At 41.3% G+C, this 17437-nt stretch overlaps 1 protein-coding gene across 1 annotated transcript in view; it reads right to left on the bottom strand.

Annotated features, from left to right (window-relative positions):
* Positions 1–17437, bottom strand: part of LOC126267936 (ankyrin-3-like) — a 227418-nt gene that overhangs the window by 131220 nt on the left and 78761 nt on the right. Inside the window, exon 4 of the mRNA XM_049973247.1 lies at positions 4686–5262. Coding sequence (XP_049829204.1) covers positions 4686–5262 — 577 coding nt within the window. The remainder of the gene's footprint in view (positions 1–4685; positions 5263–17437) is intronic.

Raw genomic sequence — 17437 nt, 5'->3', positions numbered from 1 at the left:
GTTGCCGAGCAATGTTGACGCGCAACGACAGCATGAGTGGGACTTTCTTTTCGTCGGCTGTGACAATGGATGAGACGTGGATGCCATTTTTCAATCCAGAAACAAAGCGCCAGTCAGCTCAATGGAAGCACACAGATTCACCGCCACCAAAAAAATTTCGGGTAACGGCCAGTGCTGAAAAAATGATGGTGTCCATGTTCTGGGACAGCGAGGGCGTAATCCTTACCCATTGCGTTCCAAAGGGCACTACGGTAACAGGTGCATCCTACGAAAATGTTTTGAAGGGAAGGGCTGCGCGTGTGATGTTTCACCAAGACAACGCACCTGCACATCGAGCTAACGTTACGCAACAGTTTCTTCGAGATAGCAACTTTGAAGTGATTCCTCATGCTCCCTACTCACCTGACCCGGCTCCTAGTGACTTTTGGCTTTTTCCAACAATGAAAGACACTCTCTGTGGCCGCACATTCACCAGCCGTGCTGCTATTGCCTCAGCGATTTTCCAGTGGTCAAAACAGACTCCTAAAGAAGCCTTCGCCGCTGCATTGGAATCATAGCGTCAGCGTTGTGAAAAATGTGTACGTCTGCAGGGCGATTACGTCATCAAGTAACGCCAGTTTCATCGATTTCGGGTGGTTTGTTAACTAAAAAAAAAAAAAATCGGAGGCCTTAGAACTTGACTGCACCTCGTATCATTAACGTTGATACAGAGCAGGATTCTGGAGCATATATTGACACACAGTCAACATGGATTTTGAAAACATCGTTCTTGTGAAACACCAGTAGCTATTTATTCTCATGAAGCGTTGAGTGTTTTGGCAAGGGATTTCAGATCGATTCCGTATTTATGGATTACAGGAAGACTTTTGACATTGTACCACACAAGCGGCTTGTAGTGAAATTGTGTGCTTATCGAATATTGTCTCAGTTATGCGACTGGATTTGTGATTACCTTTCAGAGAGGGCACAGTTCGTAGTAACTGACGGAAAGTCATCGAGTAAAAGAAAAGTGAATTCTGAGTTTTCCCCAAGGTACTGTTATAGGCACTTTGCTTTACTTATCTATATAAATGTATAAATATCAAGACCTCAGATGGAAACCCAGTTCTAAGCAAAGAAGGGAAAGCAGAAAGGTGGAAGGAGTATATAGAGGGACTAGACAAGGGCGATGTACTTGAGGGCAATGTTATAGAAAGGGAAGAGGATGTAGATGAAGATGAAATGGGAGATATGAAGAATTTGATAGAGCACTGAAAGACCTGAGTCGAAACAAGGCCCGGGGTGTAGACACCATTCCATTAGAACTACTGAGAGGCATTGGGAGAGCCAGTCCTGACAAAACTCTACCATCTGGTGAGCAAAATTTATGAGACAGGCGAAATACCTTCAGACTTCAAGAAGAATATAATAATTAGAATCCCAAAGATAGCAGGCGTTGACAGATGTGAAAATTACCGAACTATCAGTTTAATAAGTCACAGCTGCAAAATACCTACGCGAATTCTTTACAGACGAATGGAAAAAGTGGTAGAAGCCGACCTTGGGGAAGATCAGTTTGGATTCCGTAGAAATATGGGAATACATGAGGCAATACTGACCCTACGACTTATCTTAGAAAAAAGATTAAGGAAGAGCAAATCTACGTTTCTAGCATTTGTAGACTTAGAGGAATCTTTTGACAATGATGACTGGAATACCGTCTTTCAAATTCTGAAGGTGGTACGGGTAAAATACAGGGAGCGAAAGGCTATTTACAATTTGTACAGAAACCAGATAGCAGTTATAAGAGTCGAGGGACTTGAAAGGGAAACAGTGGTTGGGAAGGGAGTGAGACAGGGTTGTAGCCTATCCCCGGTGTTATTCAATCTGTGTATTGAGTAAGCAGTAGGGGAAACAAAAGAAAAATTTGGAGTAGGAATTAAAATCCATGGAGAAGAAATAAAAACTGTAAGGTTCGCCGATGACATTGTAATTCTGTCAGAGACAGCAAGGGACTTGGATGGGCAGCTGAACGGAATGGACAGTGTCTTGAAAGGAGGATATAAGATGAACATCAACAAAAGCAAAACGAGGATAATGGACTGTAGTCTAAGTAAGTTTAGGAAATGAGACACTTAAAGTAGTAAAAGAGTTTTACTATTTGGGGAGCAAAATAACTGATGATGGTCGAAGTAGAGAGGGTATATAATGTAGACTGGCAATGGCAAGGAAAGCGTTTCTGAAGAAGAGAAATTTGTTAACATCGAGTATAGATTTAAGTGTCAGGAAGTCGTTTCTGAAAGTATTTATATGGAGTGTAGCCATGTATGGAAGTGAAACTTGGACGATAAATAGTTTGGACAAGAAGAGAATAGAAGCTTTCGAAATGTGGTGCTACAGAAGACTGCTAAAGATTAGATGGGTCGATCACATAACTAATGAGGAAGTACTGAATAGGATTGGGGAGAAGTTTATGGCACAACTTGACCAGAAGAAGGGATCAGTTGGTAGTACATGTTCTGAGGCATCAAGGGATCACCAATTTAGTATTGGAGGGTAGCGTGGAGGGTAAAAATCGTAGAGAGAGACCAAGAGATGACTACACTAAGCAGATTCAGAAGGATGTAGGCTGCAGTAGGTACTGGAAGATTAAGAAGCTTGCGCAGGATAGAGTAGCATGGAGAGCTACATCAAACCAGTCTCATGACTGAAGACCACAACAACAACAACAACAACATGTATGTTTTATCTGAAATGTGGTGTTACAGAAGAATGCTGAAGATAAAGTGGATAGATCACGTAACTAATGAGGAGGTATTGAATAGGATTGGGCAGAAGAGACGTTTATGGCACAACTTGACTAGAAGAAGGTATTGGCTGGTAGGACATGTTTTGAGGCATCAAGGGATCACAAATTTAGCATTGGAGGGCAGCGTGGAGGGTAAAAATCGTAGAGGGAGACCAAGAGATGATTACACTAAGCAGATTCAGGAGGATGTAGTTGCAGTAGGTACTGGGAGATGAAGGAGCTTGCACAGGATAGAGTAGCATGGAGAGCTGCATCAAACCAGTCTCAGGACTGAAGACCACAACAACAACATGCAACAGAACGTGACAAGTGCCGAATTACGTGTTTCGGCAGCAACAACCATGGAATGTGGTGAGGATCGTTGTGAATGTTAACCATCAGCATTGCGTGTGACGAAGTACTGAACATCATCAATCAATAAGAAGAGATAACCGTAATTAGACGTGTAAGGCAAAGGTAGCAATTGCCTCAGCATTTGTGTGTTAGTAGGAAATATATATCAGTTTGTACATCGCAACCTTTGTGGTCTTGAATAACAGACAAAATTTTATTCATTCCACTATTCAGTTGCAAAACAGTCGCACTCGGTTGAAATACCCCCGAAGCCCAGCAGAAAAACCGATAGCCTTTCATCCATTAAGCACACGGTCATATAATCATAATAATTAACTGTTTGGCGGCTTCGATAAATTACACCATACCGAATAAAGGAACTTAAACGGGGGTGTTTCTAACTGCTTATGCAGCGACACTCGATACGGATGAAATTTGTGAGATGAAGTATGCGCATTACACTACTTTGACTCACTGCATTGCCTCTATGGATATCACGTGAACTCGAATGTGGGTTCACGCCAACAGCAGCTAACACACCAACTGCACCTGTTTCTCCTGTGATGGGTTTGTTACAGTCCCGTTAGTGTGTTAACGACCATACCTGTTGCATACAATTATTCGTAGATGTTTTCAAATGTGTGGCGAGTTGGATGACCTCTGTCCGGGTACCTCTCTGCCTATAACGTGCAGGCTGCAGCTGCATTTTATCTACAATCGCCATAGATGAGTGTCATATCTGGGTTTTGAGAGTTAGGATAACCACTTTCACAGTTCTTACACCACTATACACAGTACTGTACTGGTAGCCTTCTCACGTTTCTACTGTGCACACTTCTGTCCTTAGTTGTGTACAGTACACTATCACAGACGTCTGGTAACACAGTGTACTACAGCTATTCTGAGTATAAGGACAATTCAGCGAGACAGCCAAAGTCGTAAACATCGTAGTCTTCGTAAACGTACACCAACAGATCTTCTTTTTTTGAACACGCGACTGAACGTGTGAGGTTTCAAGCATCAACTTTGTTTTACAGATTACTTCAGATGGACTTAACATTTTACAATTTAAGAAACGGCATTGATAAAGTATTTGTTTCTGTTTTTAGTTATGCTAAAAATAATAACAGGTTTCCATTTTAAAAAAGGTAAGTATGTGTTGAAAATCATACTTCCGTTCATTTCTCAATGGTTTGTATTAACCGATTACACCAACCCCTCTCCTTACTTTCGGCATGCGACATTGGTCATGCAGCGTTTGTTGCGGTTTGGAAGGTGTTTCCAGTGACAGTGTTAGATGGCTTCCCCTGTACTGTGCACACTATTATGTTTGTAGAGAATCCTCAGTGTGGGAGACCTACTCGCACTCGGACAATTTTGTTCGGAAACTTAACGGCAGAACATGAAAAACAGCTTTTGCAACAGAACGTGTGACTGCAAATGAAGTCAAAACTATGAAGTTTCAAAGACATGTCCCTTCTACAGCTTTTTCTATCTGCGTTTTGTGTTTATACACACAATTGAGTTTAGAGATTTGATGAAATTGTCGTCGTCTCACGCTTACGCGGTCTCTGCCGGCGGGTCGTGCATCTGCGAGAGGACCTCGGCCAGAGCTGCGGGCTCGCTGCGCAGCGCCTCCGCCCAGCCCCTGGTGGCCCTGACTCTGCCGGCGTGCGCCGCTATGAAGGCGGCGGCGGCGCGCTGGAGGCCGGCGCTGGAGTGCCGCGCGGCCAGCACCGCCGTGGCCGCCGCGTTCTCCACGGAGAGCTGCGCCTCCAGCTCCCGGCCGCACGCCGCCTTCAGGGCAGCCAGGCCGAACCTGTCTGCGGCGGCCAGCAGCTGCGCCGCCATCTCCGGCAGCTGGGGCGGCCGCAGCGTGTACAGGTAGGCCAGCAGGTGGCGCAGCACGGCGCCGTCGACGCCCTGCAGCCTGAGCCGGCCCCCAACGCCCTCGGCCTGCTGGAGCTCTGCGGCGAGCGCGGGGCTCCTGGCGGCCAGCAGGGCGCGGTGCGCCGCCAGCCGCACGCCGCCCGCCTCCAGCGTCACGACGGCGCCGGGGCCGGCGTCAAGCAGGCCCGACAGATCCGCCGCCGCCTCCTCGCCCTCCTCGGCCTCCGGTACCGCCTCCACTGCGGACGATCCTGTAACACGGCGCCGCTGAGCAGCCTCTTCCCCTCGCAGATCACCGCCTGCAGTTGTGTGAGCTACTGTCACTTCTGTGTTAAGCGACAGTTGGTAACTGTTGTCTAACAAGGAGAGGACGCCTACTCGTCGTCGCCGAATTCGTCCATACTCGTCGTACGTGTAGGGCGTGGTGAGACGTCGAAGCACCCCTAGTGGAAACTTCACATGGCCAAGCGTTTAGGAAATAAAAGAAATTTTTATACTGATCTATCGCCATGTGGACCTTCCCAGTTGTCCCCGTGACAGCCTGTTTAGGAAACGGTGTTTGGGTCAGCGGTAAGAGAACGGATTCGTTTTGAAAGGGTCACAGGTTGGATTCCGTCGAGCAGGAAATATTTTTGTGCTCCTTCTTCAAAACCCGGTAAACTGACAACAGACCTGTACAAAAAATATTTCATTCGTGTGATGAAGCCCTACCTGCAAGAGAATAAATGTCTTCTGTTCATTGACTCGTGGGGAGGACAAACAAATTCACAAATACACGACGAACTGTTGCAAGATGAATACGGACTGCCAGCGTGCAGTATCAAAGTAATTCCCCGCAGCTTGCAACATTACAGGACATATTGAAGTATTCGATACTGTAGACTTTTAGGGGATGTCGATACACATATGCAAAATGTAAAGGGAAACTTTGGTGATGTTTAAATATTGTACAGTGTCAATATTAGAACATTTTGCACAGAAAGAACAAAAATAGAATTAATGTTAATATATATTAGTGTTAGTAACCTATTTTCATTCAATTTTGTAATTATATTTCATTTTGTAAAAGAAAGACTCACTGTTTGCTGTAGCTCTGATTAATTGTATAAATTATCAGTTTTGAGCTAAATTATTTCGTATAATATGGACAAGATACTTTTAAAAACTCACCAGCTAAAGAGAAAGTCTCTAAATGAACATTTAATGCACACTTCTGTAACTTTATATGGAGAAATTCTACACTCCTGGAAATGGAAAGAAGAACACATTGACACCGGTGTGTCAGACCCACCATACTTGCTCCGGACACTGCGAGAGGGCTGTACAAGCAATGATCACACGCACGGCACAGCGGACACACCAGGAACCGCGGTGTTGGCCGTCGAATGGCGCTAGCTGCGCAGCATTTGTGCACCGCCGCCGTCAGTGTCAGCCAGTTTGCGGTGGCATACGGAGCTCCATCGTAGTCTTTAACACTGGTAGCATTCCGCGACAGCGTGGACGTGATCCATATGTGCAGTTGACGGACTTTGAGCGAGGGCGTATAGTGGGCATGCGGGAGGCCGGGTGGACGTACCGCCAAATTGCTCAACACGTGGGGCGTGGGGCGATGTTGTCACCAGTGGTCGGCAGAAGGTGCACGTGCCCGTCGACCTGGGACCGGACCGCAGCGACGCACGGATGCACGCCAAGACCGTAGGATCCTACGCAGTGCCGTAGGAGACCGCACCGCCACTTCCCAGCAAATTAGGGACACTGTTGCTCCTGGGGTATCGGCGAGGACCATTCGCAACCGTCTCCATGAAGCTGGGCTACGGTCCCGCTCACTGTTAGGCCGTCTTCCGCTCACGCCCCAACATCGTACAGCCCGCCTCCAGTGGTGTCGCGACAGGCGTGAATGGAGGGACGAATGGAGACGTGTCGTCTTCAGCGATGAGAGTCGCTTGTGCCTTGGTGCCAATGATGGTCGTAGGCGTGTTTGGCGCCGTGCAGGTGAGCGCCACAATCAGGGCTGCATACGACCGAGGCACACAGGGCCAACACCCGGCATCATGGTGTGGGGAGCGATCTCCTACACTGGCCGTACACCTCTGGTGATCGTCGAGGGGACACTGAATAGTGCACGGTACATCCAAACCGTCATAGAACCCATCGTTCTACCATTCCTAGTCCGGCAAGGGAACTTGCTGTTCCAACAGGACAATGCACGTCCGCATGTATCTCGTGCCACCCAACGTGCTCTAGAAGGTGTAAGTCAACTACCCTGGCCAGCAAGATCTCCGGATCTGTCCCCCATTGAGCATGTTTGAGACTGGATGAAGCGTCGTCTCACGCGGTCTGGACGTCCAGCACGAACGCTGGTCCAACTGAGGCGCCAGGTGGAAATGGCATGGCAAGCCGTTCCACATTACTACATCCAGCATCTCTACGATCGTCTCCATGGGAGAATAGCAGCCTGCATTGCTGCGAAAGGTGGATATACACTGTACTAGTGCCGACATTGTGCATGATCTGTTGCCTGTGTCTATGTGCCTGTGGTTCTGTCAGTGTGATCATGTGATGTATCTGACCCCAGGAATATGTCAATAAAGTTTCCCCTTCCTGGGACAATGAATTCACGGTGTTCTTATTTCAATTTCCAGGAGTGTATATTATGATCGCAAAAATACGAAAACTTGTGAAATCTGTTTCATAACCTAATTTCGAAAGACGATTTGTATCAAGAAATATTGCTAAAAAGATTTATTTACGTTTTGAAACACGATTTAAATCATTTTACACATAAATAGTTGTTCTAAATCACTCAAGAAATATCCAGAATCAAATGTCAAGATATTTCTGGAAACATCGGTACAAATCTGGATAAGCCATTTGATGAGCTAACTCAAATTGATGCACTAAAACGGAGACTTCCGAAAAGAGTACAATGGGGTTTAGTATATGGTCCAGATGAGTCCATAGAACAATTCTTGAAATATGTGGACAAACTTGATAGAGCCTTTGAACAAAACAACAGATTTAACGACTTTGTAGGTTCATCACACAGAGGGTGGGAACCGAACCGTGGAAATAATAACAATAATAGTGAACGAAGAAACTTTAACAACAACAGGGATAATTATAATAGCAATGACAGAAGAAATTTTGGTAGGAATGATCAGCACTTTAATTCAAACAGAGAATGGGAAAATCGAAACAGGTCCTGGGGTAATGACATGAGAGAAGGTAACCCGAGGCAGGGAAACGACAGACATAGGCCTTTAAACGACTAAATGCTCCACTGGGAGCATGTCAGTTTGGGGCAAGGAATTTTCAAAATCAGGCTAATTTCACCCGGAACAGACAGCACTATAATCAGAGACCTAACCAGTATAGACAGTATGCTTATGATCGATCTGTAGATAGAGGTAATGAAAAAATTAAATTTGACAGGAAATTTTGGAATGTCATCAGAGAAAATACTAGAAACAACTGTAATAGGAACCAGACTACCTTTGATGAAGTAGGCTTAGAAGATGATCTAATTGCAAATTTATATAATCAAGAAGAAGCACCCAATGCTGAAATGAAAGGTAAGGATAACTTTGATAATTTTGGATTGTACAAACTTATGTGTGGTGATGTTTTAGATGTAAGTTGTCATAATGACGTTCGTACTGAAGTTTCTGGAAAGTCTGATATTCATGTGGATGTGGTTGGTGAAGATGGTGTTGTGAGTAATGTTGGTGATACTAGTAATGTTTGTAGTGTAAGCTCAGGCAATGATGATAATGTTGATGTTAAGGCTAATGGTGATTATGTACTAGAAGATTTTGATGGTGAATTGGATGGAATAGTTTATGTTGAAGTTAAGGAGGATGTTATAAGCAATAGTGTTGAGAATAGTTGTGCCAGGAACTCTAACTACATTCCACATGAGAATCAGATTGTGCCAGTTCAGCTTAATAATACATCAGGAGACAGGGGGGTTGATTGTGCTGATGCATCTGAGATTATTTTGAAATCTGTTTGGGACAAATTTAAAGATTACAGTGATGACAATGATGTTAAGATCAAATTAAGGGAAATTTTGGAACCAGTTTCTGCTTTTATGCCTAATGAAATCATCAAACGGGGCACTAGTCAGGATGTGTGTGAGGTAAATAGTAATCCAGACATTCCAGTAAATTCCAGTAGACCTAGAAGTTTGAAGAAAGTATTGCCTAGTAAAGAAAACCTAAATATGGAACACAGGTATGATGAGATAGCAGAAGATCTTTTGTATGAAGAACAGGAAGAAAGGGAAAACACCACTATTGGTAGTCCATACATAAAAATTAAAGCTGCAGGTTGGGAAGGGTATTGTTTGATTGACACAGGGAGTCCAATTAGTGCCATTTCAAGCAAATTAAGAGATATAATTAAGCATGATCCTGACTTTGTTGAATTACCAGTTGTTGGAATAAAAATTAGAGGCATTACCGGCAAACTGAGCAAAATTGTTAATAGACAGGTGTTGTTCTCCTTCAGTATAAATGATGTACAGTTTACTCAAGGATGTCTTGTAATAAGTGACCTAAATGAGAATGTACTGTTGCGTATGGACTGGATATTAAAAGCTAATGCAGCATTTGATTGGGAAAAGAGTTTGTTTACCTTTATTGATCCTAAGACGAGAGTATGTTCCAGTACTGACATGTCGGTTCAAAACTGTGCTGATAAGGGAATTGAAATTAGGGACGTTACATTTTCTAAAGACAGTGGTTATTGTGTAGAGGAAATTACTGAGGATTATGATAATGGAGAATATGGGGATATAGTTCAAGAAAAATTATGGGAATCAGATAATTTGAACCAAGAACAGAAGGTAGAGTTAGAAAGATTATTGTGGAATTACTGTGATGTTTTTGATGATAGACCTGGCAGAGTAAAGAATTATCAATGTAAACTCAGATTAAAACCACATGAGCCATTCTTTATAAAACCTTATAGTGTACCCATTGCAAAGAGAAAAGATGTAGAAAAGGAACTTCAAAAGATGGAAGAGTGGGGCATCATTGAGAGAAGTAAGAGCCAATACAATAATCCTTTGGTAGTGGTTGCAAAACGTGATGGCAGTGTCAGGCTTGTACTAGATTCAAGACACCTAAATAAGTATCTGAAAAGAGAGACCGATCATCCCGAGAATATAGACGAATTACTGCATAAATTTGAAAGAATGAAATACATGACCAGTTTAGATCTCACATCAGGATTTCACCAAGTAGAATTAGAAAATGATTCCAGAAAGTATACTGCCTTTTTGTATGGGGGAAGATGTTACCAGTATTGTGTGGTACCATTTGGGCTGAATGTCTCAGTATCCGAATTCATTAGAGCACTTGACTTTGTTTTGGGAAAAGATCTTTTATCAAAATTAACTGTGTATGTAGATGACATTTTGATCACTGGATAAACTTGTGAAGAACATGTTAATACTTTGAGTGAGGTTTGCAATAGATTAAGGAAAGGGGGAATGTCACTTAAATTATCTAAATGTAAGTTTGGTATGAAAAAATTGAAGTTTCTGGGGCACAGTATTTCTGAGGAAGGTATTTTGCCAGATCCTGAAAAACTCGAGGCAATTGCAAAATTCCCAATTCCAAAAACCAAGAAACAACTAAAGTCATTTTTCGGGATGTACGGTTACTACAGAAAGTTCATTAGTACCCAAGCTCTAAATGCTCCAAGTCTTAACAGATTGCTGAAGAAAAACGCAATGTGGGTTTGGGATCAGGAATGTGAAGCTGCTTTTGAAGAAATAAAAACACAGTTATGTAACAGTCAAATTTTGTACCGTCCTGATTTAAGTTTACCTTTTTGCGTTATGACAGATAGTAGTGATTATGGCCTAGGTGCTCACCTTTTCCAAGAAGTAAATATAAATGGGAAAATAGAACACAGGTCTATTGCTTTTGCTAGTCGAACCTTGAAAAAACATGAGAGGCAATACACTGTTACCGAGAAAGAGCTTTTGGCCATTTACTGGGCATTTTCTAAATTTAGAAATTATTTATTGGGAAACCAGGTAGTTGTCTACACAGACCATAAGGCATTAATTTATATTCAAGAATGTAGGTTGCATCATGGAAGGATTACCAGGTGGGCACTCTTGTTACAACAATTTAATTACTCAATAAAATATCTTAGAGGACCCGATAATGTAGTTGCTGATGCTGTATCTAGACTACCTGTGGGGGGTGACTTGGAAGATGACAGTGGTGAATGTGAAAAAGAATTCAAAATTATGTATTTAAGAGGGGTGGACAATGAACAAGAAATCAGAGACATTTGTAATGACATCCGACGGAATCAGAACCACGATGAGAACTGTAAACTGGTCAAAAGTTATTTAGGGAAAAAGGGACATGAAAAAGTGGGAGATTATTACAAAATCTACAAGGGGATTCTATTCAAGAGAAACAGTGTAGATAGCGATGTATGGAAATTATGTTGGCCTGAACAGTACATCAATGTACTCATCAAGTACATTCATGAAAGTTTTGGTCATTGTGGGATTCAAAAGTGTATCCAGAAAATCCAAGAAAATGTGTACTTTAACAACATAGCCAGGAGGGTTAGAAAAATTTTGACGGGTTGTGACAGGTGCCAAAGAGTAAAAGTATCCAACCAAACTTGTCGAGGATTGATGCAAAACATCCTACCAAAAGAACAACACGAGTTAGTCGCTGTCGACTTATATGGACCATTACCGAAGACCAGAGGAGGCTATTGCTACATTTTTGTTATGGTTGATGTTTTTTCAAAATTCATTAAGTTATACCCTCTTCGCAAGGCAAACAGTAAGAGCATTATTTCAAAAATCAGAAGAGACTATTTTGGCAGGGTTGGAAAACCTCAGAAAATCTTATCAGACAATGGGACTCAATTTACTTCTGGAGTATGGAAAGCTTTTGTTGAAGATGAAAATATAAGTCACATTCTTATTTCAGCTTATCATCCGTCAGGAAACCCTTCGGAGAGATACATGAGGGAAATTGGGCGATTCTTTAGAACCTACTGCAATACTGATCATGCTATTTGGACTGACTATGTTGAGAAATTCGAAGATGTTGTGAACAGCCTACAGCATTCCTCAACAGGGTTTTCGCCTTATGAAATACAATATAATAGCAAACCACCACATCCAATTAGTGATTTCATTGATTTTCCAGTCTGCAAAGCATTAAGTACTCAAGAGAGAGAGGAAATAGTGAGAAAGACCATGAAATCTCAAGGTGATAAGAGGAAATGTAGACATGACAAAAGATTGAAGCCTACTCAATTTAAAATTGAAGACTTGGTCCTTGTTAAAACACAAGAGAAGTCTAAAGCCATCAGTGGTGAATTAAAAAAGTTTTTTTGACATATACATTGGACCTTTCAAGATTCAGGACAATACTCATCTGAATGCTTACCGTCTAGTCTACCCAAATTCTGGCAGACTGTTTGGCCTACGAAACGTGACCGAACTGAAATTGTATAAAAAAATGTGAAAAAGTATTTTAGATAATAGATGTTTATAGACTTTTATATGTAATCTTACCAGGATATTTTTGTATACTTTGTTATGTTGTATTTATCTGATTCCTCAGGGGAGAATACATTCTTTGTGTGCTAAGTGTTTGGCGAGCACTAGGTCCCCTAGCTATACAATTGTCATATTTCATTTTCGTATTCTGGCATTGCATCTTACACTTATTCTGTGATCCTGTATAATCAATTTTCTCCATCTGTCAGTCTATCCTCTCTTAGCTTTAAGAAATTATTTAGAGGAAATTTTCTTGAGTAATTAGACTTTAGAGAATTCAAATTTCTGTGTCCTTAAAAACCGGTCCACCGACTATTAAATGCTTTTGCTAATGTTTAACTGGGTTTGACCACTGTATGCTGTATATTCATAGCGGACTGTGCTATTGCAGCCTGTGATGGCCTGCAGTGTATATGGAAACCATACGGACTGTGAAGATGAGACTGAAATACAGTGTGTGGCATTGAGGTATACCGACCTTTAAGGAAGAAGATCACCGACTTCCAAGAAAGAAGATCACCGGTCTTCAAGAAAGAAGACACCAAAGATATGGGTAAAACTTTTCTGTTTTGTAATGTAAGGACATCAACCCTTCCGTGTTTCACGTGGAAGTGCTGATGGGGGGGTTATGTAACATTACAGGACATATTGGGACATATTGAAGTATTCGATACTGTAGACTTTTAGGGGATGTCGATACAGATATGCAAAATGTAAAGGGAAACTTTGGTGATGTTTAAATATTGTACAGTGTCAATATTAGGACATTTTGCACAGAAAGAACAAAAATAGAATTAATGTTAATATATATTAGTGTTAGTAACCTATTTTCATTCAATTTTGTAATTATATTTCATTTTGTAAAAGAAAGACTCACTGTTTGCTGTAGCTCTGATTAATTGTATAAATTATCAGTTTTGAGCTAAATTATTTCGTATAATATGGACAAGATACTTTTAAAAACTCACCAGCTAAAGAGAAAGTCTCTAAATGAACGTTTAATGCACACTTCTGGAACCTTCTATGGAGAAATTCTATATTATGATAGCAAAAATACGAAAACTTGTGAAAACTGTTTCATAACCTAATTTCGAAAGACGATTTGTTTCAAGAAATATTGCTAAAAAGATTTATTTACGTTTTGAAACACGATTTAAATCATTTTACATATAAATAGTTGTTCTAAATCACTCAAGAAATATCCAGAATCAAATGTCAAGATATTTCTGGAAACATCGATACAAATCTGGTGAAGGTTATCCAGAAGCTGGTAGAAAAATGTTATAAAATCTATTTGGAAATTATGTTTGTAAGAATTTATATGTACTGATCCTTTTACTTACTTTAATCTGTACTAAAATTCTGTAATGTCTAATTTAGTTTTAAGTCGTGAATTGCTATCGTATTGTAAACAAAACATTGTCAAAGACTCTCATTGTTTGGAAATATATTAATACACCTAGGAGTTGTCAGTTGCCAGTTCGGATATGCAGTGCGGTTAGCTCTGAGAGTCAGTTGTTGAGTCTGTGAAGTCTGTCAGTTCTGTTGGTAAATAAACGTCTGTAATGAAGAATTACTTGTTGTCGCCAATATGAAATCAAGACCTTTTGCACGAAGCAGACACCTCCTAATGCAACGTTTTAATTTGGTGTTGAGGAGCTGAAATGTTATAATTTGGTGCAGAAAGTCCTGGGATGTTATAAGCTGCACGACACTAGTGCAACCCTGCAATGTACATTTTTATCTTCAGTTAAAAAGTTAATAAAAATGTCAAAAATGCACTTACCTCATCGAGAAACATGAAGAAATCACTTCCCAAGAAACTTACATCAACCTACATTCCATTATACATCACCAGCTATCTTCGCACGTATTCAGCTACGTGATGCGTTACCCGGGGTATGCTGTTGGACTGTACGATGAAAGAAGCTGTTTTCAGAATGTCAATAATTTTCCTATGGAGACATCAAAAAACCAGGTCACTGCAAAAAGGTGGCGTTTATAACGTACTCGGTCAATATTATTACTTCCCCTGAAACTATCGACATACATACACGTTCCTGTATACGCATTAACATTCCCGAATTTCATCCTATGCCTACACTTTTTGTGCTTGTATAAATTAATAAAATAACCTACATGACCTTGTGGTTACTTGTCATGTCAGTAGTGTATGCATGCCAAGGAGCACAAAAATATTTGCCACCCATCGGATTCGGCCCCCCGACCCTTTCAATGCGTATCCGATCTCTTACTGCTGAGCCAAACACCGCTTTATTGACACGCTGTAAAGTGACCATTTATATGGTGCACATGCTGATAGATCCGTATAAAAATTCCTTTTATTTCCTAAATGCTTGGCCATGTGAAGTTTCCACTTGGGGCACTTTCATGTCTCACCACACCCTACATGTAGCATGAATTTGCACCAATTCGGCGATGAGGAGTAGGCGTCCTTTCCTGGTAAGTAGGCTTAGGGAAAGCTTTTGACAATGTCGACTGGAATACTCTCTTTCAAATTCTGAAGGTGGTAGGGATCAAATACAGGGAGCGAAAGGCTATTTACAATTCGTACCGAAATCAGATGGCAGTTTTAAGAGTCGAAGGGCACGAAAGGGAAGCAGTGATTGAGAAGGGAATGAATCAGGTTTGTAGCTTATCCCCGGTGTTATTCAGTCTGTACACTGAACAAGCAGTAAAGGAAACCAAAGAAAAATGTCGTGTAGTAATTAAAATCCAGGGCAGGAAATAAAAACTTTGAGGTTTGGCAATGACATTGAATTCTGTCGTAGACAGCAAAGGACCCAGACGAACAGTTCAACGGAATGAAGAGTGTCATGAAAAGAGGATATAAGGTGAACATCAACAAAAGCAAAACGAGAATGATGGGATGTAGTGGAACGAAATCAGGTAATGCTGAGGGAATTAGATTAGGAAATGAGACACTTAAAGCAGTAGATGTGTTTTAGTATTTGGGCAGCAAAATACTAGTAACTCGGGATGGTTGAAGTGTTGTTGTTGTTGTTGTTGTTGTGGTCTTCAGTCCTGAGACTGGTTTGATGCAGCTCTCCATCCTACTCTCAATCTGCTTAGTGTATTCATCTCTTGGTCTCCCTCTACGATTTTTACCCTCCACACTGCCCCCCAGTACTAAATTGGTGATCACTCGATGTCTCAGAATATGTCCTACCAACCAATCCCTTCTTCTAGTCAAGTTGTGTCACAAGTTCCTCTTCCCCCCAAAATGTATTCAATACCTCCTCATTAGTTATATGATCTGCCCATCTAATCTTCAGCATTCTTCTGTAGCACCACATTTCGAAATCTTCTATACTATTCTTGTCTAACCTATTTATCGTCCACGTTTCACTTCCATACATGGCTGCACTCCATACTAAAACTTTCAGAAACGACTTCCTAACATTTAAATCTATAACCTATGTTAACAATTTTTTCTTCTTCAGAAACACTTTCCTTGCCATTGCCAGTCTACATTTTATATCCCCTCTACTTCGATCATCATCAGTTATTTTGCTCCCCAAATAGCAAAACTACTTTTCCTCAGCATCACCCAACTTAATTCGACTACATTCCATTATCCTCGTTTTGCTTTTGCTGATGTTCATCTTATATCCTCCTTTCAACACACTGTCCATTCCGTTCAACAGCTCTTCCAAGTCCTTTGCTGTCTCCGACATAATTACAATGTCATCGGCGAACCTCAAAGCTTTTATTTATTCTCCATGGATTTTAATTCCTACTCCGAACTTTTGTTTCCTTTACTGCTTGCTCAATATACAGATTGAATAACATCGGGAATAGACTACAACACTGTCTCACTCCCTTCCCAACCACTGCTTGCCTTTCATACCCGTCGACTCTTACAACTGTCATCTGGTTTCTGTACAAATTGTATATAGCCTTTCGCTCCCTGTATTTTACCCGTACCACCTTCAGAATTTGAAAGAGAGTATTCCAGTCAACATTGTCAAAAGCTTTCTCTAAGTCTACAAATGCTAGAAACGTAGGTTTGCCTTTCCTTAATCTTTTTTCTAATATAAGTCGTAGGGTCAGTATTGCCTCTCGAGTTACTACATTTCTATGGAATCCAAACTGATCTTCCCTGAGGTCAGCTTCTATCAGTTTTTCCATTCGTCTGCAAAGAATTCGCGTTAGTATTTTGCAGCTGTGACTTATTAAATTGATAGTTCGGTAATTTTCACATGTGTCAACAACTACTTTCTTTGGGATTGGAATTATTATATTCATCTTGAAGTCTGAAGGTATTTCGCATGTATCATACATCTTGCTCACGAGATGGTGGAGTTTTGTCAGGACTGGCTCTCCCAATGCTGTCAGTAGTTCTAATTAAATGTTGTCTACTCCGGGGGCCTTGTTTCTAATCAGGTCTTTCAGTGCTATCTCAAGCTATTCACGCAGTATCATATCTCCCATTTCATCTTCATCTACAGCCTCTTCCATTTATATAATATTGTCCTCAAGTACATTGCCCCGGTGTAGACCCTTCTTTGCTTAAAACTGGGTTTTCATCTGAGCTCTTGATATTCATACAAGTGGTTCTCTTTTCTCCAAAGGTCTCTTTAATTTTCCTGTAGGCACCGTCTATCTTCCCCCTAGTGAGATAAACCCCTACATCCTTACATTTGTCCTCTAGCCATCCCTGCTTAGCCATTTTGCACATCCTGTCGATATCATTTTTGAGACGTTTGTATTCCCTTTTGTCTGCTTCATTTACTACGTTTTTATATTTTCTCCTTTCATCAATTAAATTCAATATTTCTTCTGTTACCCAAGGGTTTCTACTAGCCCTCGTCTCTTTACCTACTTGATACTCCGCTGCCTTCACTATTTCATCC

This window comes from Schistocerca gregaria, chromosome 4 (assembly GCF_023897955.1).
Source record: "Schistocerca gregaria isolate iqSchGreg1 chromosome 4, iqSchGreg1.2, whole genome shotgun sequence".
Lineage (NCBI taxonomy): Eukaryota > Metazoa > Arthropoda > Insecta > Orthoptera > Acrididae > Schistocerca > Schistocerca gregaria.
Note: the sequence above shows the minus strand (reverse complement) of the source record. Positions and strands in the feature narration are given on the sequence as shown.